Consider the following 27454-nt stretch of genomic DNA (forward strand, 5'->3'; position numbering starts at 1 on the left):
CGCTTGCTTCTTTTGCCTTAAAGCTGTGCCTTCTGATTCTCTTTCCTTCCACCAATGGGAACAGTTTCTCCCTGTCAGAACCTTGCATGATTTTGAAAATCTCTATCAAATGATCTTTTTTTCTGCAAGGAGAACTGTCCCAAATTCACCAATTGAAGTTTCTCATGTCTAGGACCCATTCTCTTGAATGCTTTCAGCATCCTCCATAAGCCATAACATCCTATACTTTTTTACTTATCCTATCTGTCTTTTTAGTTTGCTCTTTGTAAAGTGATTGTAACAAGGTCAGCCAGGCAGACCTCATAGAATATGAGTTCCCTGCCTGGGGCAGTTAATCTAGGCCACTCGGAGTCCTGGCTGACAGTTAAAGAGAGGAGTGTGAGAGGGTCCGTTCACCATCAGAGCAGGCTCTGAGGGAGCAGGATCAGTATCAAGGACTCTCCACATGTAAATAAAGGGCGACTTGTTGATGGGATACAGGCCTCTGTGGAGTTATTTTATTCTCTATCTCTGTATCATTCAATTTATAGCCAAACTGGCTCTGACAGTTCAGGGAAAATTCAGAAGGATGATCCCTGGTGTACAAGAATTGTTTTATGAGTAAAGGTTAAACTGGTTGGGCCTGTACTCATTTGGGTTTGGAAGAATGAGAAGCGATTTTCATTGTGATGTATAAGATTCTTCAGGGGCTGAGAGGACATTTCCCCGGAGAATCTAGGACCAGAGGGCACGTTCTCAGAATTATGGAACACCAATTTAAGACTGAGATGAGGAACAGTTTCTTTCCTTTGAGGGTTGTTAATCTTTGAAACTCGTTGCCACAGAGAGTTCTGAGGGTAGAGTCCTCATGCATATCTAAGGCTGAGATAGATATATTATCGATTGGTAGAGAAATAAAGGGTATAGAAAACAGACAGCAAAGTGGATGTGAGGAGTTGGATCAACAATGATCCCATTGAATCACAGAGCAGGCTCAAGAGCCAAATGACCTACTCCTGTTCTTATTTCTTATGATCTTATGAGCAAGTGCTGTGCCTGTGAACTGAAGGATCTTGTTCTTTGCTATTGATTTCTATGAGTATAAGGTCCATGCACAGGGCTGAAGTTTCTTTGTGGGTGCAGAGGCAAATGCTCCTCCTCCTAAGTCTGCGAAAAGGAATGGTTTCTGTTTCTTTTGCTTTTCTGAATTGACCAAAATGGTTCTTTTACATTATCTACACCATTTTAGGTTAATTTGTTGACTTGGATTCAACAACGACGTAGTGTGATTTGTTGGAATGTGTTTACCCTTACATTAAAACAAAACATTCCCATGGTATGTGTGTTGCTCGCAATGCATTTATTATCCATTGTTAGTTCCCTGAGAAGGTGGTAGTGTGTTCCTCCTTGCAATGCTGTAACTGTATCAAGTTGATGTATCTGAATGGTGGTATCTGAGTGGTATCAGCCCGGTGCCAGGGCGCAGGACATCTCCGACTGGCTTGAAAGGATATTGGAGCGGGAGGGAGAAGATCCAGTTGTTGTGGTCCATGTTGGCACTAACCACATAGACAAAGCTAGGAAGGACAATCTGTTGGGGAGGACCAAGCACTGGGAAGGAAATTGAACAACAGGTCCTCAAGGGTCATAATCTCTGGATTATTGTCTGAGCCACGTGCTAATTGGCATAAGGATAAGAAAATTAGGGAAGTAAACATATGGCTAAGAGATTGGTGTAGGAAAAAGGGATTCCATTTCATGGGACATTGGCATCAGCTTTGGAACCGGAGGGATCTGTACGATGAGACAGTCTCCACCTGAACCGATCTGGAACCAGCGTTCTGGCGAAAAGGATAAATAGGGTGGTCAGTAGGATTTTAAACTGGTGAATTGAGGGGAAGGGAAAGGGAAAGCATCAGGGAGTATGGAGTCAAGTAGAAAGGTAAGCAGCAGGATAGCATGTGTGCAGGGTTTAAGTTCAAGGCAGACTAGGAATGAAGTAAAATGGAATAAGTCAGGACATCTTACTAAAGATGATGGAAATCATAAGGATAAGAAAATGAGCATTTAGGCACTTACCTGAATGCTCGTAGTATTCGTAACAAATTAGATGAATTAATAGCACACATCATCGTGAATGATTATGATGTGGTAGACATCACAGTGACGTGGTTGCAGGGGATTCAGGACTGGCAGTTAAACATCCAAGGATTTACAACTTATCGAGAAGACAGGGAAATTAAATCTATGGTACTGAATGACATAGGGTCAGATGATGTGGAGACTGTGTGGTTGGAGATGAATAGCCACAAAGGTAAAAAAAACCATAATGGGAGTTATGTACAGACCTCCCAGCAGTAGTCAGGACCAGGGGTGCAAGATGTACCAAGAAGTAGATAGGGCATGTCAGAAAGGCAAAGTCATGTGATCATGGGGGAACTTCAATATGCAAATGGTCTGGGTGAATAATGTTGCTGATGGATCCAAAGAAAGGGAATTCATGGAATGCTTACAGGATGGCTTTTTGGAACAGCTTGTTATGGAGCCCACAAGGGAATGGGCTATCATAATATGGAAGAGTTCAGGCTGCAGTTTGAAAGAGAGAAGGCAAAATCGGATGTAAAGGTGTTACAATTAAATAAAGGTAATTATAGGGGCATGAGAGAGGAACTGATGAAAATTGACTGGAAGCAGAGCCTAGTGGGACAGACAGTAGAGCAACAATGGCAGGAGTTTCTGGGTGTAATTGAGGACACAGTCCAGAGGTTCATCCCAAAGAAAAGAAAGATTATCCGGAGGGGAGAATTAGACAGCCATGGCTGACCAGGGAAGTCAGGAAATGTATAAAAGAAAAAGAGAGAGCCTATAAAGTGGCCAAGAGCACTGGGAAGTCAGAAAATTGGGAAGACTACAGAAACAAACAGAGGATAAGAAAGAGAGAAATAAGGAAGGAGAGGATCAATTGTGAAGGTACGCTAGGCAGTAATATTAAAAATGATTGTAAATGTTTCTTTCAATGCATAAGAAACAAACGAGAAGCAAAAGCAGAAATTGGGCAGCTCCGAACTGATGCAGGAAGGTGAGTGATGGGAGATAAGAAATAGTTGAAAAACTTGATAAGTACTTTGTTATCAGTCTTCACAGTGGAAGACATGAGTAATATCCCAACAATTACGGATCGTCAGGGGGCAGAGTTGAGCATGGTAGCCATTACAAAAGAGAAAATGCTAGAAAAGCTAAAAGGTCTAAAAATTGATAAATCTTGTGGCCCGGATGGGCTACATCCTAGAGTTCTGAGGGACGTGGCTGAGGAAATAGCAGAGGCATTGGTTGTGATCTTTCAAAAGTCACTGGAGTTAGGGAAAGTCCCAGATGATTGAAAAATTGCTGTTGTAATCCCTTGTTCAAAAAAGGATCAAGACAAAAGTTGGATAATTATAGTCCGATTAGCCTAACCTCGGTTGTCGGTAAAATTCTAGAATCTCTCGTTAAAGATAAGACTTCTAAATTCTTGGAAGTGCAGGGTCAGATCGAAACAAGTCAGCATGGATTTAGTAAGGGGAGGTTGTATCTGACAAACCTGTTAGAATTATTTGAAGAGGTAACAAATAGGTTAGACAGAGAAACCCAGTGAATGCTATTTATCTAGACTTCCAAAAGGCCTTTGATAGGGTGCCTCACAGGAGGCTGCTGAGTAAGGTGAGGGCCCATGGTGAATGAGATGAGCTACTGGTATGGCTTGAGGATTAGCTGTCTGACAGAAGGCAGAGAGTTGGGATAAAAGATTCTTTTTCAGAACTTTTTCAGAGTTCAGTGTTGGGGCTGCAGCTGTTCACTTTATATATTAATGATTTGGATGAAGGAACTGGTGACATTTTGGTGAAGTTTGCAGATGGGGCAGCACGGTGGCTCAGTGGTTAGCACTGCTGCCTCACATTGCCAGGGACCCGGCTTCAATTTCTGCCTCTGGCGACTGTCTGTGTGGAGTTTGCACGTTCCCCTAGTGTCTGTGTGGATTTCCTCCAGATGCTCCGGTTTCCTCCCACAATCCAAAGATGTGCAGGTCAGGTGAATTGGCTATGCTAAATTGTCCGTAGTGGTAGGTGCATTAGTCAGAGGGAAATAGATCTGGGTCGATTACTCATCAGAGGGTAGGTGTGGACTTGTTGGGCTGAAGGGCCTATTTCCACACTGTAAGGAATCTAATCTAATGATACAAAGTTAGGCAGACATGCAGGTAGTACTGAGGAGGTGGGGAGGCTGCAGAAAGATTTAGACAGTTTCAGAGAGTAGTCTAGGAAATGGCTGATGAAATACAACGTGAGCAAATACAAGGTCTTGCGCTTTGGAAAAAAAGAATACAGGCATGGACTATTATTTAAGTGGTGAGGAAATTCATAAAGCCAAAGTACAAAGGAATCTGGGAGTGCTAGTTAAGGATTCTCTAAAGGTTGACTTGCAAGTTGAGTCTGTGGTTCAGAAAGCAAGTGTAATGTTGTCATTTATCTCAAGGGGATTGGAATATAATAAGCAGTGATGTGCTATTGAGACTTTATAAAGCTCTAGTTAGACCCCATTTAGAGTACTGTGTTCTATTTTGGGCCCCACACCTCAGGAAGGACATACTGGCACTGGAGTGTGTCCAGCGGAGATTCACACAGATGATCCCTGGAATGGTAGGCCTAACATATGATGAACAGCTGAGGATCCTGGGGTTGTATTCATTCGAGTTTAGAAGGTTGAGAGGAGATCTAATAGAAACTTAAAAGATAATGCATGGCTTAGAAAAGGTGGTTGTTGGGAATTTGTTTCTATTTGGTGGGGAGACTAGGACCTGTGGGCACAGCCTTAGAATTAGAGGGGATCAATTTAGAACGGAAATGAGGAGACATTTCTTCAGCCAGAGAGTGGTGGGCCTGTGGAATTCATTGCCCCAGAGTGTAGTGGAGGCGGGGACATTAAATGTCTTCAAGGCAGAGATTGATAAATTCTTGATCTCACAAGGAATTAAGGGCTATGGGGAGAATGTGGGTAAGTGGAGTTGGAATGCCCATCAGCCATGATTGAATGGGAGAGTGGACTCGATGGGCCGAATTGCCTTACTTCTACTGCTATGTTTTATGGTTTTATGGTCTTATGACTGGTTTGCTTGGCCATGATGGCATGAAATGGAGTCACATGCAAGCTGGGTAAGAACAATTCATTTCCTTTCCTCAAGGGTAATTGTGACCAGTGGATTTTTTTTATATGGGAACCCAACAACTTTTTGGTCTGTATTTATTTTGTATTCATAAAATTCTCCAACTGCCATGCTGCAGTATTTGAACTGCTGTGTTGTAGATTAATAGTTCAATGAAAGAAACATTATACCCCATATGACATCCATGCCAGGTGTTGAAAGGTTGAGTTTGTCTGTTATGTTACTAAAACATGCCAAGAAATATGGCTGAAATGCATCTTATTTTGACTTTGGCAGAGTTCCACTGTTTGTTTAATGGATTTGGTGTTTAACCCCTGGTTTTCAGGTACATCATCCAGCAGGGGCACAAGTTGGAAGTTGGAGCACCCCGTCCCCCTGCTACTCTCACAAATGCGGTGTCCTGGAGATCAGAGGGCATCAAATACAGGAAGAATGAAGTATTCATTGACTTGATCGAATCTGTCAACTTACTGGTAAGCAGTGGTGACTGCAATAATGGCAGCTTGCAAGCCATCTCAATATTTATTGAGCATTGCACAGAGAGATGAGGCACAATCATAATCATAATAGTCTGTGTAGTAAATAGCATCCTTTTCTAATGAATTAATGTTCATGTGGCAGTACATATATTTTTTTCTGAAAAGCTCCCCAAATGACATTGCTTCTGATTGTACAAAATAAGTTAGAATTCTTGGTAGTTAAATGCTTGCTTTGAACCTAAATGTAGCCTGGAAAATAAGAAGTTTATGATAAACTTTTCTAAAACACCTAATTGGAATAGTTAAAAATCACACAGCACCAGGTTATAGTCCAACAGGTTTAATTGGAAGAACACTAGCTTTCGGAGCGACACTCCTTCATCAGGTGATAGTGGAGGGCTCATTGAGCCCCCCACTATCACCTGATGAAGGAGCAACGCTCCGAAAGCTAGTGTTCTTCCAATTAAACCTGTTGGACTATAACCTGGTGTTGTGTGATTCTTAAATTTGTATACCCCAGTCCAACACCGGCATCTCCAAATCATAATTGGAATAGTGCATTTAATTTTTGCATTTAATGGGAGGAATGAAGTAAGGTGGAAGAAAATGGTGATAGGAAACAGGAACTTAAGTTATAGGACTGTACTCCAAAGTGAAGAGTGAGATGGGATTTGTTAGATATTTTCAAAAGCATAAGGGCTCTGGACAGAGTAGATACGGAGAGGCTGTTCCTATTGGCAAAAGGACTGCAACTCAGTGAACCCTGTTATAAGGTGATTCAAAGAATGGTTTCTGTTTCTTGTGTCATTTTGATTTGACAAAAATGATTCTTTTCCATTATCTATACATTGTCTACTCAACAAGTAGAATTGAAAATGTACTGCCTGTGCGTGTGATGGAGGCAAAAAAAAAACCTGCAGGTGCTGGAATCCAAAATAGACAGGCGGGAGGCTAAAAGAACACAGCAAGCCAGGCAGCATCAGGAGGTGGAGAAGTCGAAGGATTACAAGATGCTGGAACTGTCTACTGTGTGTGTGATGGAGGCACTTTCAGTTGTGGCATAGGCACGACAAGCCAAAAAGCCTTCTCTGTGCACTCTCTGATTCCACAAATTTGTCAGAAAAGGTATCTTCTATAAGCTGATGCATATTCAAAAATGGAAATTGAACATTGGGTCATTAAAGGACTTCACTTTCCTGCCAAGCATCAAAAATGAAAAAAAAACTGTTACTAAGTAAACTAGATACTTATCAAAGAAAAATTTGATTGAGGAGTGTTACAAACTGCAGTGTGCTATTACAACTCATTGAGTACAGTGACATCAGCCAATTATTATAATCCCTATGTACACAGAAATATGAAATTTCTGTTAGCTATTGAAAGAGTAAAGGTTCCATGTTTCAAGCAAATGATTTTACTATACAAGAGAAAAAAAGTTCCTACCTAAACACTACCATGGGTTACCACCCACACTGCACATTTCAAAGAGAAAACACAGGCACTTCTGTTTTAAAATTAAACTCAAAGGAAACTTTCCATTTTCATTCTGGTCTCTCCACTGTCTCAACTCTTTCTCTTCTTCCATTCTATATTCCATAGGCTTCTCCTAAATAATTCATCTCTATGGCAACACAGGTTTTTTTATATTCATGGGTTGTGACCATGGCTGTCTACTGGCTATACCTAGTTGCCCTTGGGAAGGTGGTGGTGAGTTGCAATGTTGATATGTTTGATAAATATTTGCATAACTGTACTTGTTAGCTTCAAAACCAAACTTTCTGATCCTGAAGTCCCCATAAATAAATTCAATTTCAGGAGAAATCAGCAAGATACTCCTCACACTCATGGTCTGCAGTCCCCCAGCTAAATAAAGTCCTGTTATTTTATGACTTCACAAAAAAATCTAACATCCAAATTTAGCAGGTAATAGGGAATGCAAATAGAATTTTAGACTGTATTTTAGAGGGAGTGCAGTATAAAAATGGGATGATGGTTGTAACTATATATGGCACTAGTCAGAACACAGATGGAACATTGATTTTGGGCCACTGATCAAATTGGCCTTTGAGGCAGTCCAGAGAAAGCTCCCTGGGCTACTGGCAGGTACAGAGGGACTGACTTATGAGAGGCTGAATAGATTGACCTATACTCATTGCAGTTTAGAAGAATGAGAAACAGCTCATTGAAGCAGCCATGATTCTTGGAGATTGACAGGGTAGATGCAGAAAGATTGTTTCCCCTTGTGGAAGTCGAGGACCAGAAGGCATGGTCTCAGAATAAGGGACTGTCTGTGTAAGGCACAGCTGAGGTTTATTTCTTTCTCTGATCATAATGAATCTGTGGAATTCTTAAACACATTGGGTTGAAGATGCTGGATTATATATGTTCAAGGCTGAGAGAGATAGTCAGGGAATCAGGGGTTATTTGTTAAAAGGCAGGTAGGTGGTGCAGAGGATTATCAGATCAACCATGATTGCACTGAATGGTGAAACTCAATGGCCTACTTCTGCAATTTTGAAAGTCTAGATTTTAATTGCCTCACCCTTTTTCAATTTTTCAATACAAATAATCACTTCTAAAATGTTAATATGATCGATGAACTCTATGATTAGAGTTCCTTTTGTAATCTTTGAGTCTGATTTGGAATCCTAGACTGTTTTTCTTTCTCAAGATGGTAATGTAGTTGACCAGGCTAGCATTTCTTACCCATCACTGATTGCTCTTGAAAATATGGTGGTGAACTGCCTCCTTGAATTGTTGCAGACCATGTGGTATAGTACACCAATAGTGCTGTTAGGAAGATGTTCCAAAATTTCAACCCAGTTGCAGTGAGGGAATTGGGCATGTCAATGAACAAACAGCAAGATGTTTACAACTCTGGATAATGTATGGCTTGGAGAGGAATTTGCAAGTGATGGTTTTTCTTTTGCATCTGCTGCTGTTGTGGAGGTGATAGAGGCTTTGGGCTTGGAAGATGCTGTTGAGTGAGTGACCTTGGTGGTGAAAGGTAATATTGAAGGTGTTGGATGGGGATGCTTATCAAGTGGTCTGCTTTGTACTTGACCGTGTGGTGCAGCAAAGAAGTGTCTCAGGTTTAGTACCTATGCCAGTCCTTTGGTATGTAAATCATCCCACTACAATTTTCCCCAAACCATGCATTGTTTCCCCCCTTCAAGTAGTTATCCAAATCTTGATAAAATTTGCTGTTGAATCTGCTTCCACCATCTTCAAGACAGTGCATTCCAAATCATAACAACTTGCTGCACAATCAAAACCTCTGCTGTTTGTGCAAGCTGTTTCTGTTTACTTACTCTGTTCAAACATTTCTTGGGATTCAAGATAAGTCAACTTCTATTATAGCTGACTCACATTACCCTATATCTATTTGTACGTTCCTTGAACTTGCAGTATGTGATGTGGGGGAGCGAGAGACTCATGGCTTCATATACGCATAGGAGAGGTAAAAAGATCTAAATTGGTTTGATGGCATGAAGTATCAAATATAAAAATTGAGATATAATGGTGAATGTATGTCAAACCTTAGATGTTGCAGTTTTGGATTTCATACAATAGGAAGCATTTTAAGGTGACAGCAGAGGTGACTTTAGATTCACCAGGATGCTGTGAGGTGTGAGGAAATACAAACAAAAAACATGTTTGTTCTGGAGTTGGAACAGGAACAGGCCAATTAACCTTCAATTGTGTTGCACTCCTGATGCAGCGGGATGGGTTTAGTGTGTATGGGTGTGTATACCTGCTGTGTACCTGATAGGGTGTGGGTGTGAGTAAGTGTGAACAGTGATCCTGATTTGCTCCATGCTGCCTGATTATCTTCTGTTTCTCCAGGTGAGTGCGAATGGCAGTGTCCTGAAAAGTGACATCATTGGAAATGTAAAGCTGAAGGTCATTCTGTCAGGAATGCCCGAACTACGACTTGGTCTTAACGATAAAGTTCTGTTTGAGATCTCTGGACGTAAGTAAATGGGGATATTATCAATGTTTTTTAAGCCATCTATTTTAAACCTAGATCTGCCTGTAAGGTATGAGAAACTCATGGCTGAGAGAATGACACCTCTTAACCAGAGAACAATTTACAACTCCAGATATTTAAGATGCTCATGGCTGATTGAATGATGCCTCTTAATCAAAGAATTATTTACAGCACTGAAGGTGACCATTCAACACATTGCGAATGTTCTTTCTCTTCCCCTTCTTCCCCAATAATAGAATGGCTCGTAGGGGAAATAGAAGTGTTACATCAAGGATGCCTTTCTCTGTTTAGGGTTAAGTGATGGTGGGCCGTGTGGAGGGACCTTTTCTGTGATACAAACGACTGCTACCCCTGACTAAAGGACATTTGATGCTGACACAGGAAACAGAAGGAAATACAGTGCTCATTCTACATTGGTGGCATTTTCTTTGATCCCGTGTTCACTTCTTGATTAGTGCAAATTCAGGTTATATCAAATGTTGGTATCATTTGTAAACGTGAATATATTGTTCTGGCTAGAGTTGGGTGAGATCTATGCCTTCTGATAAATACAAACATTGCATGGTGTCTCCTTTCTGTATGGGGGTCAGTTAGCTCAGTTGGCTGGACAGCTAGTTTGCAGTACAAAGTGATGCCAACAATGTCGGCTCAATTCCTGAGATTACTTTGAAGGCCCCACCTCTCAAACTCAGCCTTTGCCTGACATGTGTTGACCCTCAGGTTAAACTCATTACCAATTGTCTCTCAGTTTAATGAGAGACCAGCCTAATGGTCCTCTAGGACTATAGCAACTTTACCTTTCTTTCCAGTAAGAATGTTTTTCAATTGGACTTGTAAGATTTTGACATCGGACTGTTGCTAACTTGGAAAATGTTGGGCAAGAAGGCAAAAGTGATGCAGGAAATAATTAAACAAATAGAATGATAGAAGCTCCTATTATGATTAGGTTGGCAGATGAGAAATGAATTTTAATTATTGCAGTTCCAGATGGCAAAATGCCAATATACCACAGTGGATGAGATTCTGAAATGGGGAGACATTAGCTTTTGGGTAGAATTTGAATCGTGGCATGCCATTCCCCATGTCAACCCCAATGGCACAATTTGAAGTGGGTGCCACAACCACACTCTAATCCCAATATGATTCCAATTTCCAAACCTCAAATGACTGCAGCATACACAGGAAACACATGGGATCACACAGTCAGGGATATTTTTTGTTGGTGAAACTCACTGTCCACTAACAACACAGCACTTACTCTACCATGAATGCACAATAAAGGGTGAAGACAAAAACCACCGTGTCTTCCACAGTGAAGAACTTGCATTTGCCAAGTTCTGGGTCAGAGATAAACTTACATGCTCAGCTGGCTTTCCCTACTGTACATTGTAAATGATGCTGTCAAAGATGACTCTAAGCATTTGATACTCTTCCCCTCCTTGTTCTACCATCCTCCCCATTTCTTAGGGTTCTACCTCCTACGCTGGCAACATTTCAGCTGAACAGTACTTGTGTATACCTACTGATGGACTGAAATGATCTGTCTTCTCTGCATAGACTCTGAAGGTGATCAAATACAAATAACAGACATGTAACGCAATTATATATTGCTGTATGAAATCTTGGATGTTGCCTTGGATGCTGTGCAATTCCTCAATATGATATTTGGTCACTCAGCCCCATTGTATCATGCTGGTCTTCAAGTTGTTTTGTATTATTCATAAGCCATTGCAGCAATAAACTCACTGTGTATTGATTATTGCTGTGGAGTACAATGTTAACATTTCAAAGTTTATTTGTTGTTGCTATTAATTCATTTTTCCATGGTGCCATATTATCAGCAGTGTTGGTGCCACCATCTCCTGGTGTTTGGGGATCTCAAAACCTGCAGTAATTCTATAGTAAATTGAGTGGACCATTCTGTACAGTAGGCCATCAAATAGACATAGTAAAAAAGCCAGTAGCTGACCTTACAAGAAATTAAGCAGGTTTATTTTTGGAATTCCTTCAACTACATTGGACTTACTGTTGAAAGAGCTGAAGAATGGCTGTTGTGCAACATTAGAAATAATACCACAAAACGGATTTTGAGAGTAAAACAATTTTGACATGTTGGCTGCCAGTCACTACCTTCATCAAGATCAGATAAAACTGGGAAAGGGAAGATTTGTAGTCTGAAGATGCTAGATCAATAAAGCCTTTCATTCCCATCATTTCACAATTAATGATCCCAAGCCCCAAATTTGGACTTTTCACCTGCAACATACTTCATCTTGGAAAAATTTTGCCTCGGTTACACTTTTAACTGTTTATCCTTTTAACATAAGGGGACAAGACTAAATCTGTGGAACTGGAAGATGTAAAGTTTCATCAGTGTGTGCGCTTATCCCGTTTTGAAAATGATCGAACTATATCTTTCATCCCCCCAGATGGGGAGTTTGAACTCATGTCTTATCGGCTGTACACTCAGGTATGTTTCATGTTTACAAGCCGAACTGGTAAATGTAAAGTCAACTCTGTGACATGTCTGTATGTAGCATTGATAAATGTACGGTATGGGATGCACAGGTATTTCTAAGCAGGCAGGTTCATTCCAGTACTTTGCAAAAGGTATAGAGCACATGTGCATGCAACATTTTAAACTAGAGCTCACAGTCACATTTTAAAGTAAAATAGGACAGGTAGTATTTTTCTCTACAGTTCTGGAGAAATTGAGACTTCATATTGTCACTCAGAGAAGTTACAAATTATCTTCCTCTTATGCCCTGCTGAGAAGTGGATACCCTAATTGTGTGTTGGTCTTACCCAGACCCTGCATTAAATAACAAGCTTTGACCTTACACACACACAGTGAAAATATTGCAGAAGCACACACTTCTAACATAACATAACATAACAAGACCCTACATACATATACATAGAGTAAGATATGATACATACAGAAGCGCAAGCTGGTATGGAGTTATCACTGACAGGCTATTGAAATTTAAACTCTCTTTAAGATGCTTATACTTGCAGTCTGGAAATTCAGTGCATGACAGTAGTCAACAGGTCTATATTTGTTGCATTTCTTTACTGAATAATGTTAAAAATCAGTGAGTAACAAGTGGCTTGTTCTATTACACAAGTGATATCTCTATCAATGTAAAATATTGCATGCATTCTGTTTGAGACAAGATATTACTTTGCAGATAAAGCCCTTGATCTGGATTGAGTCAGTGATTGAGAAATACTCGCACAGTCGAGTAGAAATTATGATTAAGGTAAGATTGAAATGGTGATGAAAATCAACACATTTTAATTCATGTTTCATAAATCTCCCTGTTCAGGTTACCAAGGTGTGCCCCTGTCCTCCACCTCACTCGCTTCTCCTGGCCTATGGGATGTAGGTCTCTCTATCTTGTAAAGATAAAGTCACCGTGGTCTTACCAGACCATAGGGCTGTTCTTTCATTAGAGAGAATGGTGGTTTAACCTGAGGGTCACCGTGCCTTAAGCAGCAGAAGAGGTTGACAAGGAAAGTCCTTCATGATAATGTCAACTTATGGGATTTGAACCCATGCTGTCGGCATCAATCTCAGCGTAAACCATTCATCCAGGCAGTCAACCACCAAGATTCTAGCTTGATCTGCTGTGGAGTAGAGGTTATTTTCCTTTTCCAAACTTCCCTCCATCCACTCTTCATTTTCAGGCTTCAATCATTCTCTGTGTGCTAGCTGAGACTGTGAAAATTGTATATGTCCCTTAATTCCCTGGTGACAGCTCTGTAACTAAGTTTTACTCACTCTTCTTCTGATGGCTACTCACACAGTTCCAGCAATAGTAACCTAGAAGGATTTATTCCCTCTATCACCTAACCTCCCTGCTGCAGAATGTCTTATATCATAAGATCAGAATTACACAATGTCTTGGCACATCATGTTCTGGAACAGTCCATGTTCTTCTGCAGCTAGACATGGAGAACATTCAGATTTGGGCTGATATGTGGCAAATTTGCATTGTGTAAGTGCTAGGCAATAGCCATCTCCAAAAAGAGAGATACTATACATCTCCACTTGACATTCGATGGCATTGCCATTGCTGAATCTCAACTATTAAGACCCTGAGAGTTACCATTAACCAGAAACTGAATGGGGCTAGCCACATAAATCATGTGGTTTCCAGAGCAGATCAGCAGCAGGGAATTCTGAGGCAAGTAATTCATCTTCTCAGAGCCTGACTGTCATTTATAATGTACAATATGATAGAACACAACCGATTTATCTGGATAAATACAGCTGCAACAAAGCTCAAGATGTTTCAACCTCATTCTGGTGATCAAGCTCACTTAATCAACACCTCATCCACCGCAAGAAACATTCACTCTTTTCAACACTAACACACAGTCGAGGCAGTGGGTACCATCCCAAGATGCACTGCAGAAATTACCAAGGCTTGTTCAACTGCACCTTCCAAACTTGTGACTTTTACCACTTAGAAGGACAAGGGCAGCTGACCCATGGGAGCACCAGCACCTGAGAGTTTCCCTTCAATCCATCATTCTGACTTGGAACTATATCAGTATTCTTCCACTATCGCTGAGTCAAAATCCTGGACTCCCTTTCTAACTGCATCATGAGTATGCTAAACACCATGGAGACTTAATCGGCCAAGAGTCCAAAAATTAGATTCTCACTGTCAAAATGAATTAAGTTCTCCTTCCTAAGATAGCGAGATGATTTTTTGACATCAGGTGGTGAGAAACATTAATGCATGCATTTGCATCCCATTAATTACACGACTCACCAGAATTAACATTCCCTTTATTGAGTATAAGAGCTGGCAAGTCATGTTAACAATGTACAAGACATTGGTTCAGCTGCATTTACAATACTGTGTACAGTTCTGGTCGCCACATTACCAAAAAGATGTGGACACTTTGGAGAAGGTGCAGAGAAGGTTTACGAGGATGTTGCCTGGTATGGAAGGTGCTAGCTATGAAGAGAGACCGAGTAGGTTAGGTTTATTTTTATTAGAAAGAAAGGAGATTGAGGGGGGGACCTGATTGAGGTTTACAAAATCATGAAGGGTATAGACAGGGTGGATAGAGACAAGCTTTTTCCCAGGATGAAGGATTCAATAACGAGAGATCACGCTTTCAAGGTGAGAGGTGAAAAGTTTAAGGGGGATACATGCAGCAAGTACTTCACACAGAGGGTGGTGGGCATTTGGAACACGTTGCCAGCAGAGGTGGTGGAGGCAGGCACAGTAGATTCATTTAAGATGCGTCTGGATAAATGCATGAGTAGGTGAGGAGTAGAGGGATACAGATGCTGAGGAATTGACCGACATGTTTAGACATTACATTTTGATTGGCTCAGGCTTGGAGGGCCAAAGGGCCTGTTCCTGCGCTGTAAATTTTCCTTGTTCTTTGTTTTCTTTGTTCCCAATGGTGATTCAGACAGGATGTGTCCAATTGGAGAGTGGCAATGCATCAGCTTCACCATTGTGGGTGGCACTTTAGCAGGAGTGTTATGTAGCAGCAATTGTCTCAGAATGGCACTTTAGCACAGAAGGCAAGGCAGGGCCATGTGACTGTAAGAAACGGTGAGGAGTCAATGCTAAAGTGTTGGGGGGTGTTGGGGGAGGTGAATATGTGGCTAAAGGGCATGGTGTTGTGTTAACAGCAGCTGCTTTCATGGGAAGAGTGGCAGGCACCTTGGAAAGCTATGTCTGTTACAACAGCCAGGAGCTGCCAGGTATGCACTCAGGCCTGCATTCTCTGCCTTTAGCCATGGGTGCTCAGCATCAATGACTGGGTGAGATGGGGCTGAGGCTCCTCAACGCCAGGCACTTTTACTTCTCAAGACAATAGGCTGGTGTAAGCAGGATCACTTCGCCTTTTACAGGAGGTGAGGACAAAAGAAGCACATTCAAAAAGGTCATTATTACAAAAACAAATCATTCAGGAAAACAACTTCATCTTTGAGTTGTAGAATGTAGAAAATTGTAGAATGTAGAAAATAGCAAGCAGAGGATTACCAGCCAATTGCACAAATGAAACAATATCAAGAACATTGTAAGGTTCAACTCAGTTCAGCCATTCTGTACACAAGTAACTATAAGGTTCACTCAGACCTCTCTGACATAATGGGTCATTGCTCTGTCTTCATTTCTTCATTGGAATTAGCAGCGTAAATTTTATTCATCTAGTGGCTAATTTCGTTCTAGAATGTGTGCACATATATCTGTGGTTTTCAGTCATTTATTTAGTTATCGCATATTTTCATATATCATTGTTACTTGTAACTAATTTCATAACTCAGAGTTTTCTATCTGCTTAAATTCAGGCTAAGAGTCAATTTAAACACCGTTCTACAGCTAACAATGTTGAGATTTTAGTACCAGTTCCCAGTGATGCTGATTCACCAAAATTCAAGACAAGTACAGGCAATGCAAAATGGGTACCAGAGAAAAACGCTGTCCTTTGGTCAATCAAGTCTTTTCCTGTGAGTAACGCAGAAAATGTTTATGTTAGAGTGGGGCAGTATTTCATAACTTGAACCCAGTGTGATATAAAATAGTACATTCACTTGCCTAGTGCACTCTATTGTTGGATTGGGAAATATGGACAGCTGAACACTCTCAACAGAGACATCTATGCTTTAGATTTTGTTGAGGTTTTTGAGTAGTTTGCTGAGTATTTGAATATTTGTAAAGCAGAGGTGGATAAATTGTATGAGGGAATCAAAGGTTATATGGGGGTAGATGGGAATGTGGAATTTGTAACAGAAGTACCTCAGCTGTGATCCTTATAAATGATGGAGCAGGTTTGAGGGGCCAAATGACCTATTTTTGATCCCAATAATGGCCCCTTTAGCCCGAATAAACTAAAATAGAGAAAGTAATAAGGTCCCAGTAATTTGAATGCAACTATTCTGTCTGCAAGTCATAACTTGGAATTAACTCATTAACTTCAATCATATCAGTGGAGTATGTTTGGTTAGTATCACCATAATTAGTGGGCGGCACAGTGGCACAGTGGTTAGCACTGCTGCCTCACAGCGCCTGAGACCCGGGTTCAATTCCCGATTCAGGCGACTGACTGTGTGGAGTTTGCACGTTCTCCCCGTGTCTGCGTGGGTTTCCTTCGGGTGCTCCGGTTTCCTCCCACAGTCACAAAGATGTGCAGGTCAGGTGAATTGGCCATGCTAAATTGCCCATAGTGTTAGGTAAGAGGTAAATGTAGGGGTATGGGTGGGTTGTGCTTCGGCGGGTTGGTGTGGACTTGTTGGGCCGAAGGGCCTGTTTCCATACTGTAAGTAATCTAATCTAATTCTAGCACCTCATTCAGTATTTCTCCACTCTGTTGTCTCCACCATGGTCATCCATTGTCTTTTGTTATGTTAGGGTGGCAAGGAGTACTTGATGCGGGCTCACTTTGGCCTCCCGAGTGTGGAGAGTGAGGAACAGGAAGGAAAGCCACCAATCACTGTTAAATTTGAAATTCCGTATTTCACTGTCTCGGGGATTCAGGTGAGCGATTTCAAATTATTCCTGTAAAAGCTTTTGCTTCTCAGTACTTTTAAAGATAAATTGGAATTGGGAGTTTGCAGGAATGGAAGTGCTTCACCCAGTCCACTTGGTGATGAGGTTTAGAGCAGTACAGTTCAGACAAATCTGTAGGAGCAGTATGAGAACAGCAAGGAGGGTGGTGTGCAGTGAAGGGAAAGGGGAGGAGTGAGGGGGAAAGGGGACAATTGGAGGGAAAAGGGGAAAAATGAGAGGGAAAGGGCAGGAGTGAGTGGGTAGGGGAGGAGTGAGGAGGAAAAGGGGAAGAGGTGAGGGGGAAGGGGAGGAGTGATAGGGAAAGGGAACAGAGGGCAAGGGCAGGCGTGAGAGGGAAGGGGAGGAGTGATGGGGAAGGGGAGGAGTGATGGGGAAAGGGAACAGTCAGAGGGCAAGGTCTGGAATAAAAGGGAAGGGCAGGCGTGAGAGGGAAAAGGGGAGTGGTCAAGGGAAAGCAGCAAAGTAGAGTTGGAGTCTGCTGAATGAAGCAGGGAAGTGTTTTTGAACCGTCCTTATAAGCTCTGAGTAGCAGGCCTTCCTTCCCTAGTCCCTGAAGCAAACATCTTGCTGACAGCAGTCACTTCTCACAGCTGACTTTGACTTTGGATCGCTGAACCTAACCCATCCCTCCACCAAATGCTGATCCCTCAGTCCTTCCTAATTCCTGACTGATCCAGCCATGATCTTTCCCAATTTCCAGATAGGAACTCCACCAACTACCTCTATCCAGCAAGCAGCTGACCTCCATCATCTGGCTGTAAGATGAACAATGAAATAAAACACTCTTGAGGTTCCACCATCAAATTCGGCAGGGCCTCAACTGCAGCAGCTGTCTCTTAATCTCCTCCATGACAACCGCCCCCCCCCCCCCCCACCCCCAAAGTCCTTCCCCAAACATATCATGCCCGATTGCTCTGGGGACCTGATTTCTGAGAGTTCTGATGGTCATCAGAGTACTCCTGCAGAAAGAAGTTAGGGCTCACAGCATCAGTAATATTAAAAGAGAGTATAGCAGACATTTTGTGAACTTTAAGACCATAAGACATAGGAGTGGAAGTAAGGTCATTCGGCCCATCCAGTCCACTCCGCCATTCAATCATGGCTGATGGGCATTTCAACGCCACTTACCCACACTCTCCCTGTATCCCTTGCAAGATTAAGAATTTATCAATCTCTGCTTTGAAGATATTTAACGTCTGGCCTTTGCTGCACTCTGTGGCAATGAATTCCACAGGCCCACCACTCTTTGTCTTTGGGATTGCTTAGCAATTGTTGTTGGTCCGATATGCTCGATTGGCAAAAACCTATGATGACCATGATTGTTCTCACCTCCAATTCAGTATGGGCATATGGACAATGCTATGGGGATGTCATAGCAATGTGCAGCTCAGACAAATACCCTTTGACCCATACGGTCCGCTCTGGCCAAAAAACAACCACCTAATTATTCTAATCCCATTTTCTGGCACTTGGCCCATAGCCTTGTATGTTTTGGTATCACAAGTGCACATCTAAATATTTTTTGAATGTTATGTGAGTTTCTGCCGACCCCACCCTTACAAGCAGTGGGTTCCAGATTCCCAAGTTTTCCTCACATCTCCTTACAACTCCTGCCCCTTACCTTAAATCTATGCCACTTGTTCATTTATCCCTCCATCAAGGACCAGGGTTTCTTCCTGTCCACCCTAATTAAGCCCCTCATAATCTTATACACCTCAATTTTCTTCCCTCTCAGTCTCCTTTGCTCTAAGGAAAACAATCCCAGTCTGTCCAATCTCTTCAGCCCAGGCAACATCCTGATAAATCTCTTTTACACGCTCTCCAATGCTACCATATTCTGTCTTATCATGTGGATTCCAAAATTGCAGATGGTACTCTAGTTGAGGCTCAACCAGTGTTTCATTCAATCCCAGCATAACCTCACTGCTTTAAACTCTGACTCTTGACTAATAAGGGGATGGTCTGTGAAATTCCTTTGGAGGACTTCTAACATCCTGCTGCTTGTACCCAGCCTGTCCTCAGTGTTACCTGCCCAAGTAAGACCCTTAAGCTCCAAATTATTGGCTGCTTGATGGTCACTTTTTGGCTGCTGTCTATTTTGAAGCTTGTGGGAAGGATTCAGAGACAAGACATGAAGCTCAGCTGTTCACCCTTCTCATACCTAGGGTGTGGTGGGCCCAATGGAAGTTGTCTTCCCAAGGTCATAGCCCTCCCATCAGCTCACCCACTATCGCTTAACCCCCAGCTTCTCCAACAAGAACCCTAAATCCCTCCTCCTATTCCCAGGGCCTTACCTCCCCATCCCACTGTAAGTTCCCTTGCATTTATCTGGTTGTGAGCTGAGAATTTGAGGGCTCCTTGTAATCCCAGAGTTCAGAACTGAGTGGTGCTGGAAAAGCACAGCAGGTCATGCAGCAGCCAAGGAGCAGGAAAATCAACATTTTGGGCAAAAGCCATTCATCAGGAAAGGCTTTTGCCTGCTTGTAATCCCAGTCCTGGCCACTCAAGCCACTGGCAGTGCTGAAATTAGAGACCAATCAGTTTGGCCAGAGGTTCCTTGGAGTATTTAATAGATTTTGAGCTACTAGGATCAGAAGGAAACATCACCATTTGAAAATTCTTGCCCTGTGACTGCAGTGTGACTGTAATATCAATAAGGAATTGGTACTTTTACCTATGTTGCCACAATATTCTTCCTACCACAATTCAGGCACATTTGTTCAGTAATCTTAACGAATGTCCAGCAAGACATTTAAATAATATAGGCCAGATATAGGGATAATGAAGAGCATGTGATTCTCATGTTTGTTTTAAACTAGGTACGCTACCTGAAAATCATTGAGAAGAGCGGCTACCAAGCTCTGCCCTGGGTTCGGTACATTACCCAAAGTGGAGGTGAGCAATTATGGTAGCAATTGTAAGTCACCAATGGTATTATCATTTTCCAGCTCTTATCTTTAGCTTCAGTATCCATCTCTATATCCAGAGGAAATGGTGGAGATGGTACAGTTGCAACATTTAAAAGGCATCTGGCTGGGTACATGAGGGTTTAGAGGAATATGGGCCAAATACAGGCAAATGGGACAACAGATTGTGATGTCTAGTCAGCACAGACAAGTTCCATGCTGTGTGACTCTGACTCTATCTGCCATTTTAATGAAAAAACTGATGTCTGCAAAGAAAATAGATTTTTATTTAAATCACATTGTTTGTTTGATATGCTTATGCTATTTTAATGGGTTACCCACACCAATATCCACCAGATTACACTTTAATTCCTGAAGAATCTAGAAAAAGCGTGAAGGATTGGCAACCTCTAGTTTCAACCTGTGTGTCACTCCCTCTAATCTTTAAACTTACAGCTAAAACCAGACTTTGGAAATGTTCATAAATCCAGAGATGTGGGACAGGTTTGACAGGAGTGCATTATCCCATTGCAAACATTTTTGGAAACCATTACATTTTTACACCACTCTAGAGATTATCATGCTTGTAAACCTGTAAATGTATTACTATCTTATTCCCCTGGAATTTACTTTATTCATAATTTTGTAAAAGTACATTACAAAAATATTGACTTGAATCTATTAAAATTGCCCACATACAGCATATTCCATTCAGTACGACTGTAATAGACATAATATTTACATTCCATATTGGGTTTGCAAACATCAGTTGCTTCTGGAGGACTGTCCACTCACTGTAAGACCTCCACTGGTCTGTCCCAAATTTGTTGGTCTTCCAGTACAAAGGTGTTTTCCTCAACGGAGTGTTGGAAGCTGGCACATTCTGAGAACCAGGACTATCTGCTGAGCGATGCAGTAAAGGTTGGGGCAGCTGTTGCAGAGACACAAAGGAGAAAGATTGCAGTTTAAACCTTCACTATAGTACACCGAGAGGCTGAAAACTGTCACCCTGCCCCTGAACTCAGCTGGAAACCTTGTAAGAATATAGGTTGTGAAAAACCAGAGGATGTTGATATCTGTTGGAGTTTCTGTAATTTCAATTTGAAATGCTTTTGCTCTTGGGCAGTAAAGGTATTGTAGTGGTTCAGTGCTAATGTACACCTGAAATATGGATCTGGACCATGATCTCTGAGGTGTAATCAATCCAGCAGCGTCCTTAGAGTAATGATATCTAAGCAAACCTTTGAATAAATCAAGGTCATCACATTACAGAAAAAAGCTTATAGCTGTTCAATCTGGAAACAAATTCCACTATCTGCTGTCACAAAGGGGAGCCTGAAAGGATAAAGTGAATAGTTTGAATATATCTGGACTAACATGAGACCTGAACTGGAGATTTTGATACAAATTTAAATCTAAATGTGAAAGTTGGTTTTTGGGAAAGGAGACATTTTATATTTGGGATATAAGAATTTGTTTCTTGCCTTTGGAATTTCCCTCTGATTGCTTCATGTCTATGTGTTGTATTCCAGATTATCAATTACGCACGAATCAATAGGAGCATTGCTGTCCAGAGGAATTTTCCAAGAATGCAATTTGTGAATGAAGTTCTGAAAAAGGAATGAATCTTAATTCTTGACTCCTCAAGACATCAAGCTGATCGCTTACAGATTCTACAGAGAGAAAATTCAAAACACAGTTCCTACCAGAAAAGTTAGGAAAATGTGACTGTGACTTTGACTTCTGTGTTGCTTCTGGATACATATTAGGTTATTATTTCATTATTATTCTTTCGCTGTTAGTTGGAAACAATCAGGTCAGTGTTACCGGGCAGGTTAATTGCTGCTCCCTGCTGGACTTTCTGCCATAGAGTTTTAACTCCTGATGCTACTAACGTGGAAGACCTTGTAATTTCAGCATTTTTATTGAGTTTCTGTGGAGAAAGGTCTGATTTCTAAGGGCATAATAACATAGAAACTAAGAGTAGGAGTAAGCAATTGAGTCTGCTCTGCCATTTGATTCGATCATGGCTGAGCCCATTTCAGCCTCAACTCCACTTTCCTGCACAATCCCTAAAACCTTTTAACCTGTTACTCATTAAAAATCTACCTCCTGACATCCACCACCCTCTGGAATAGCGAATTCCATCGATTCAGAACCCTTTGAGAGAAGTAATTCTTCCTCATCACTGTTTTAAATCTGCTGCTCCTTATCCTAGACCCATCCGAGTCAGACTCTCCCACAAGGGAAACGTCCACTCTACGTTTACTTTGCCAATTTCCATCAGCATCTTTGTATACCTCAATTAAATCTCATCTCATTCTTCTAAACTCTAGCAAGTATAGGCCTCAGCTGCTCAATCTCTCCTCATGAAACAAACCTTCCATCACTGGAATTAGTTGCATGGACCTTATCTGAACTGCCTCCAAACCAACTAATACAAGTGAAACTTGACAAATGCATATCCACTGGGAGCGACTAGGGGATCTGGTTCCTTTGTTTGTCTGTAACTCTTGGCTCCAGTTTGCCACTCCCAATGCACAACCAAATCCCAAATTGTACCTCTGATTTTTTTTGCTTTTTATGTAGGGATGAACCTCTGGAATCAGAAGTGAAGATGGTTGTAACATCTCCCATTCCATGAATTGTATTTGTTTCCTCGCATTGGGCAAAAATAATGGGAGAAAATAAACAACAAAAACAAGTGAAAGAAACAGAATGGTAAATGTTCTTATTGTCTGCCTGGAGATCTGTTATAATGACCTGTTTTATGCAACAACTTCTGTGAGCAAGAAGCATCCTTACCTTGCAGGTAGATTTATTTTCATGAGGTCACCACCTTATTATAACTTACAGTTTGCCTGTTCCTAACAGTTCCACCAATATTAAGGGGAGGTTGTGGCATAATGATAATGTCACTGCAGTAGTAATCCACAACCAAACTAATGTTCTGGAGCCTTGAGTTCAAATCACACCTTCAAGACAATCTGAAATTGAAAGGATAGCACTGCTGCCTCACAGCACCAGGGTTCGATACCAACCTTGGGCAATCGTCTGTATGAGCTTGCACATTCTCCCTACATCTGTGTGGGTTTCCTTTTGTGCTCTGGTTTCCTCCCATTGTCCAAAGATGAGCAGGTTCGGTAGATTGACCATGCTAAAAATTAACCTATAGTATCCAGGGATGTGTAGATTGTACCATGTGTGTACCATGTGTTAGCCATGGTAAAAGGCCCATGCAGGGTTACAGAGTGGGTTTGGGTCAAATGCTCTCTTTCTGCACTGTAGCAATTCTATGAAAACTAGCCTTACGGTATCCAGAGTTGATTGTTATTAAAACCCATCTGGTTCACTAATGTCCTTTAGGGAGGGAAACCAATCTTCCATACCTGGTCTATGACTCCAGAACCACAGTAAGGTGGTTGACTCTTTACTGTCTTCTGGGCAATTGGGAATAGATAAATGCTTGCCAAACTAGTGACGTCCACATCCCATGAACCAACAGACACCAGCTATTTCATTATTATTCCTTCGTTGTCACAGAAAGGAGAATGCTGCCAGGTAGGTTAATTGCTAATCCCTGCTGTTTTTTTGTGTCGTACAGTTAATTTCAGATGCTAATAATGCACCTGAACTAAACAAACATCATTGCAACATTTTCACTAAGCTAATGTCTTTGATGTTAGTATATCTACTTTATTTCTATCACTTACCCAAACATCAGGGGAGACTATCACTGAGTTTTCTATTTGTAAGCAAGTTTAATGAGCCCAGTGAGAAAACTGAGGTCATTTGACATTGTCCCACTAATGATAGGAGCTGCCTGACACCCTCAGAACCAGCAAGATCCCTGCTATTACTGGGGCACTGGGAGAGCATGACCATGCTTCCTTTCAAACTTAGCAAGCTGCAGGATGTTGAACTCAGAGCCTCCAAAGCACTGGCCTAACCTTCCACTGAATTTGTAACCAAAGGCTCCATAACTAAGCACCAAGTTACTTTCATGTATTCAGTGAAAGTCAGATCATTATCTGGTCTGATGAGCAGCCTAAAAGATTTGGTTGAAGACTGCTGAACCAGAAAAGGTAAGTTTTGTTAAAATGTTAAGTTGTTAAAACCTGAACATGAACCCAGGGCATACAGGAGCAGTCCTTCCAGCCACTCATTAAAAATACAGACCATGGCTGCCTGTAATTTTACTTTATCCCAGTTTGTCCTGCCAAGGAAAATGTCGTGTGTCAGTGGATGGTTGACCAGCTGAAAGGTTTTGAAGATGTGAGTGTGAAGCTAGACTTGTGTGGAAAGTGGATGGCAGGAATCAAGTTGAGGAAGTGAGGAGAATAAGTGTGAGGACGGTGTGCACAGCATATCAGATGGAAGTTGTGTGGAATGTGCTGCTGTAATTGAAAAGCAAAGAAGCGGAAGCTTGGAAGCTAACGGGTTATTTAGGTCTAATAGAATAAAAGAGATGCGAGTATGAATCTTAAGTGTTCTGGTCAGGTGTTTGATTCTTATTTTCTTACATTTCAGTCAGCTCCTAGATGTTATACTCTTGTATTTGCTGACTCAACCTTGTCAGCCTACCGCTGCCAAATTGTTGGCTTTGACACATTCTCCCACCAGTCAAAAACTGGGCACCTCTTGTTCAGCTGCGGAACCTGTGCAGGGCTTGAGGTTTAGAATCATAGAACCCCTACAGTGTAGAAACAGGCCATTAGGCCTAACAAGTCCACACAACCCTCCAAAGAGTATCCCACCCAGACCCATTCCCCTACCCTATTTCTGCATTTCCCCTGACTAATGCAGCTAACCTGAACATTATGGACCATCTAGCATGGCCAATTCACCTAATCTGCACAGCTTTGGACTGTGGGAGGAAACCAGATCACCCGGTAGAAACCCATCCAGATATGGGGAGAATGAGCAAACTACACACAGTCAGTCACCCGAGGCTGGAATCAAACCCAGATCCCTGGTGCTGTGAGGCAGCAGTGCTAACCACTGAGCCACCATGCCACCCCTACATTTGTGGCCGTTGCATTCGCTATATTCTCCACTTTCAAGCACTGAACAGGCAAAGTACTTCACAAGTTGAAGTCTTCCTTTAAATGCTGCCTCTGCTGTGCAATGATCCTGCAGTCCCAGTGGGCAAGTTGCCAGCGACCATTGGGAGTATCACTGTCAGTTTATCGATCATAACCAAATGAGGCATGGAGCCAAACTTGTGTTGTTCCTCTTGCGCACGTCATTAGGTGCTGGCCCTGCCCACATGACCCCATTTTGCGTGGAAATTGAACTCCTCTGCCAGTAATCCTTCTTACGTTGTCACTCAATCCACTGATTTACGTTCCTTACTCACCACTCCCAGTACTAATGTATCTATTGTGGGTTTTTTTTCTCTGCTTGCACATTTTCAGTAGGGAAAATGTTAAAGTTGCAAGCTCTGAGTGGTGAATAAGCAGCACCAAACTTTCATGACACATCAAGCATGGCTGGCACCTGCTGAGAATGAGTAAGCCCTTCCACAGGGGCCCTGGGAACTATGTGAATAGGACAGGCAACCCTGAAATTCCTTACCAGGATTGCAGATAAGCTGGGCCGCTAAATGTTGTTGACAATAATTATTTCACCATCAAATCTGAAGAAAGCAAAATCGAGAAAGAGGAAAAAAAAGAGAAGTTCATAAAAAAAACCCCAAGGTTTTAAAATAGAAAAACAAAAATGTTTTTTTAAATCTCCAACAATAATTGAAATTGAGGTGAATGAATCACCACACTTGTAAAAATTGATTTTCAGGATTCTAGTATTTTGCAGTAAACATGTAGTTGAAAAGTTACTGTCACCGAGGTGGACAAGTGTTTAAACTGATGTGTTTATAGGCATCTGTCATAATTTCATTTGTTTCTGTGCTGAGTCACAGGATGAAATAAAGGTATTGCAAAACTTCTAGAGGGGCAGGCCAACATGGATAAAAGCTTTCTGGTTTAGTGTTTAATTGCATGTGTTGGACATTGCTACTGAAATTACTGCCATAATAAAACTGGTGTAATCATTATTTATGCAGCAACATTCAGCATATACATACATATTCAAAATCCTGTGGTCCACTCTCCACAACATGATGCAGGTGCTATGAGTAATACAAAACCTCAGCATTCAATGAAGCTTGCATTTGGCCTGCAGTAGGTGGATTCCTCTTTCCCCTTCCCCAACCCTTTATCCACCATAACCCCTTTCTCCTCTGCACTCTCTCCTCCTCACCTCTCTCCCCTCTTACCCCACCTTTTCTCGCAAACTCAAAAACTTCCGAACTCACTTGAATTGTTCAGGTACCAACTTCAGGCTCCTCCAATTAATAGAGCTCCCAGATTTTCACTTTTGTGAGCTACTCTCTAGTGCTTATTGACAACATGATGATGAGACTGAGGCTAAAAGCTTTGAGGAACTCATGCTGGTTGGTTTGGGCAGTTGAATAACCACACATAAGGTTTAAAATTTCTCTCGTTCTGGCCTTTCGAAAATCCACATTTTAGTTACTTTACTCCATCTTTGGTGGCATAACCCCTAACCCTGGAATTCTCTTCATAAAAATCCCCATGGGTTCTCCTTCTTTCTGATATTCCTTAGAATCAATGTTTTTTATCAAAAGTTTTCACTCAGCTGTCCTTGTATTCTGCTACGTGGCTCCGTGTTGTATTTTATTTTATAATACCTCTGTGAATTATCTTAACACAGCTTATTATATTAAAGGTGCTATGTTATTGCAATTTATTGTTGTTGAAAGAATCTAGTTGTTTTGAAGCTTTTACCAACAAAGTCAATCGATCTCAACAACAGCCAAGTCATAACTCAGAATAAATTGCTGCCGCGCTATTCCTTAATTGAATAGCTATTGTGCGCAATTTTGATCATGCCATCTTTGAAATAATACTCAGCCATTAAAAAAGCTTTACAAAGGAATTACAATAGTGAGTCAAGGACTTGGGAGGTTTTTCAATTTTAGTAGAGGTTTCAGGATTCAATGTATTGCTCATGGAATATGGATCACAAAAGGACAGAATTCTATCACGGGGAAAGGCAGGTAAAATAAAACAACAATACATCAAATTGAATGTACTCTGGATACTGCAGCTCCATTTTAAAGTATGCAAGGTAGGTCAGATCAGCATATCCCATTAACCAGTTTTTCTGCTTTTTCCTTCTTGGGGTATTTGTGTAATGTGGATATGGTTTACACACGGAGTTATAAGTTTTTTAATTCAACCCATTTTTCTAATCAACCTGTTCAGGGATGTTGTTACACTCCTCTGTATCAGGTGGGACTTGAACACAGGCCTTTTGTAGGTACATTA

At 41.5% G+C, this 27454-nt stretch overlaps 2 protein-coding genes across 4 annotated transcripts in view; one reads left to right on the plus strand and one right to left on the minus strand.

Moving 5' to 3' along the window:
• The window catches only part of LOC132819153 (AP-1 complex subunit mu-1-like), a 68553-nt gene extending 41712 nt beyond the window's left edge, over window positions 1-26841 (plus strand). Inside the window, exons 5-12 of one of the 2 annotated variants that reach the window (XM_060830564.1) lie at window positions 5505-5652; window positions 9505-9631; window positions 11977-12119; window positions 12841-12912; window positions 15978-16136; window positions 17038-17163; window positions 20016-20091; window positions 21635-26840. In XM_060830564.1, coding sequence (XP_060686547.1) covers window positions 5505-5652; window positions 9505-9631; window positions 11977-12119; window positions 12841-12912; window positions 15978-16136; window positions 17038-17163; window positions 20016-20091; window positions 21635-21660 — 877 coding nt within the window. In that variant the 3' untranslated portion in view covers window positions 21661-26840. Of the gene's footprint in view, window positions 1-5504; window positions 5653-9504; window positions 9632-11976; window positions 12120-12840; window positions 12913-15977; window positions 16137-17037; window positions 17164-20015; window positions 20092-21634 lie in introns of both variants that reach the window. The other variant, XM_060830565.1, reaches the window with a different exon arrangement.
• The window catches only part of LOC132819155 (transmembrane protein 125), a 32192-nt gene continuing 24967 nt past the window's right edge, over window positions 20230-27454 (minus strand). For both annotated transcript variants that reach the window (XR_009645048.1, XR_009645047.1), the window contains exon 2: window positions 20230-21033. The gene's annotated coding sequence lies outside the window, so the exon portion shown is untranslated. The remainder of the gene's footprint in view (window positions 21034-27454) is intronic.

The sequence above is a fragment of the Hemiscyllium ocellatum genome, chromosome 9 (genome assembly GCF_020745735.1).
Source record: "Hemiscyllium ocellatum isolate sHemOce1 chromosome 9, sHemOce1.pat.X.cur, whole genome shotgun sequence".
Lineage (NCBI taxonomy): Eukaryota > Metazoa > Chordata > Chondrichthyes > Orectolobiformes > Hemiscylliidae > Hemiscyllium > Hemiscyllium ocellatum.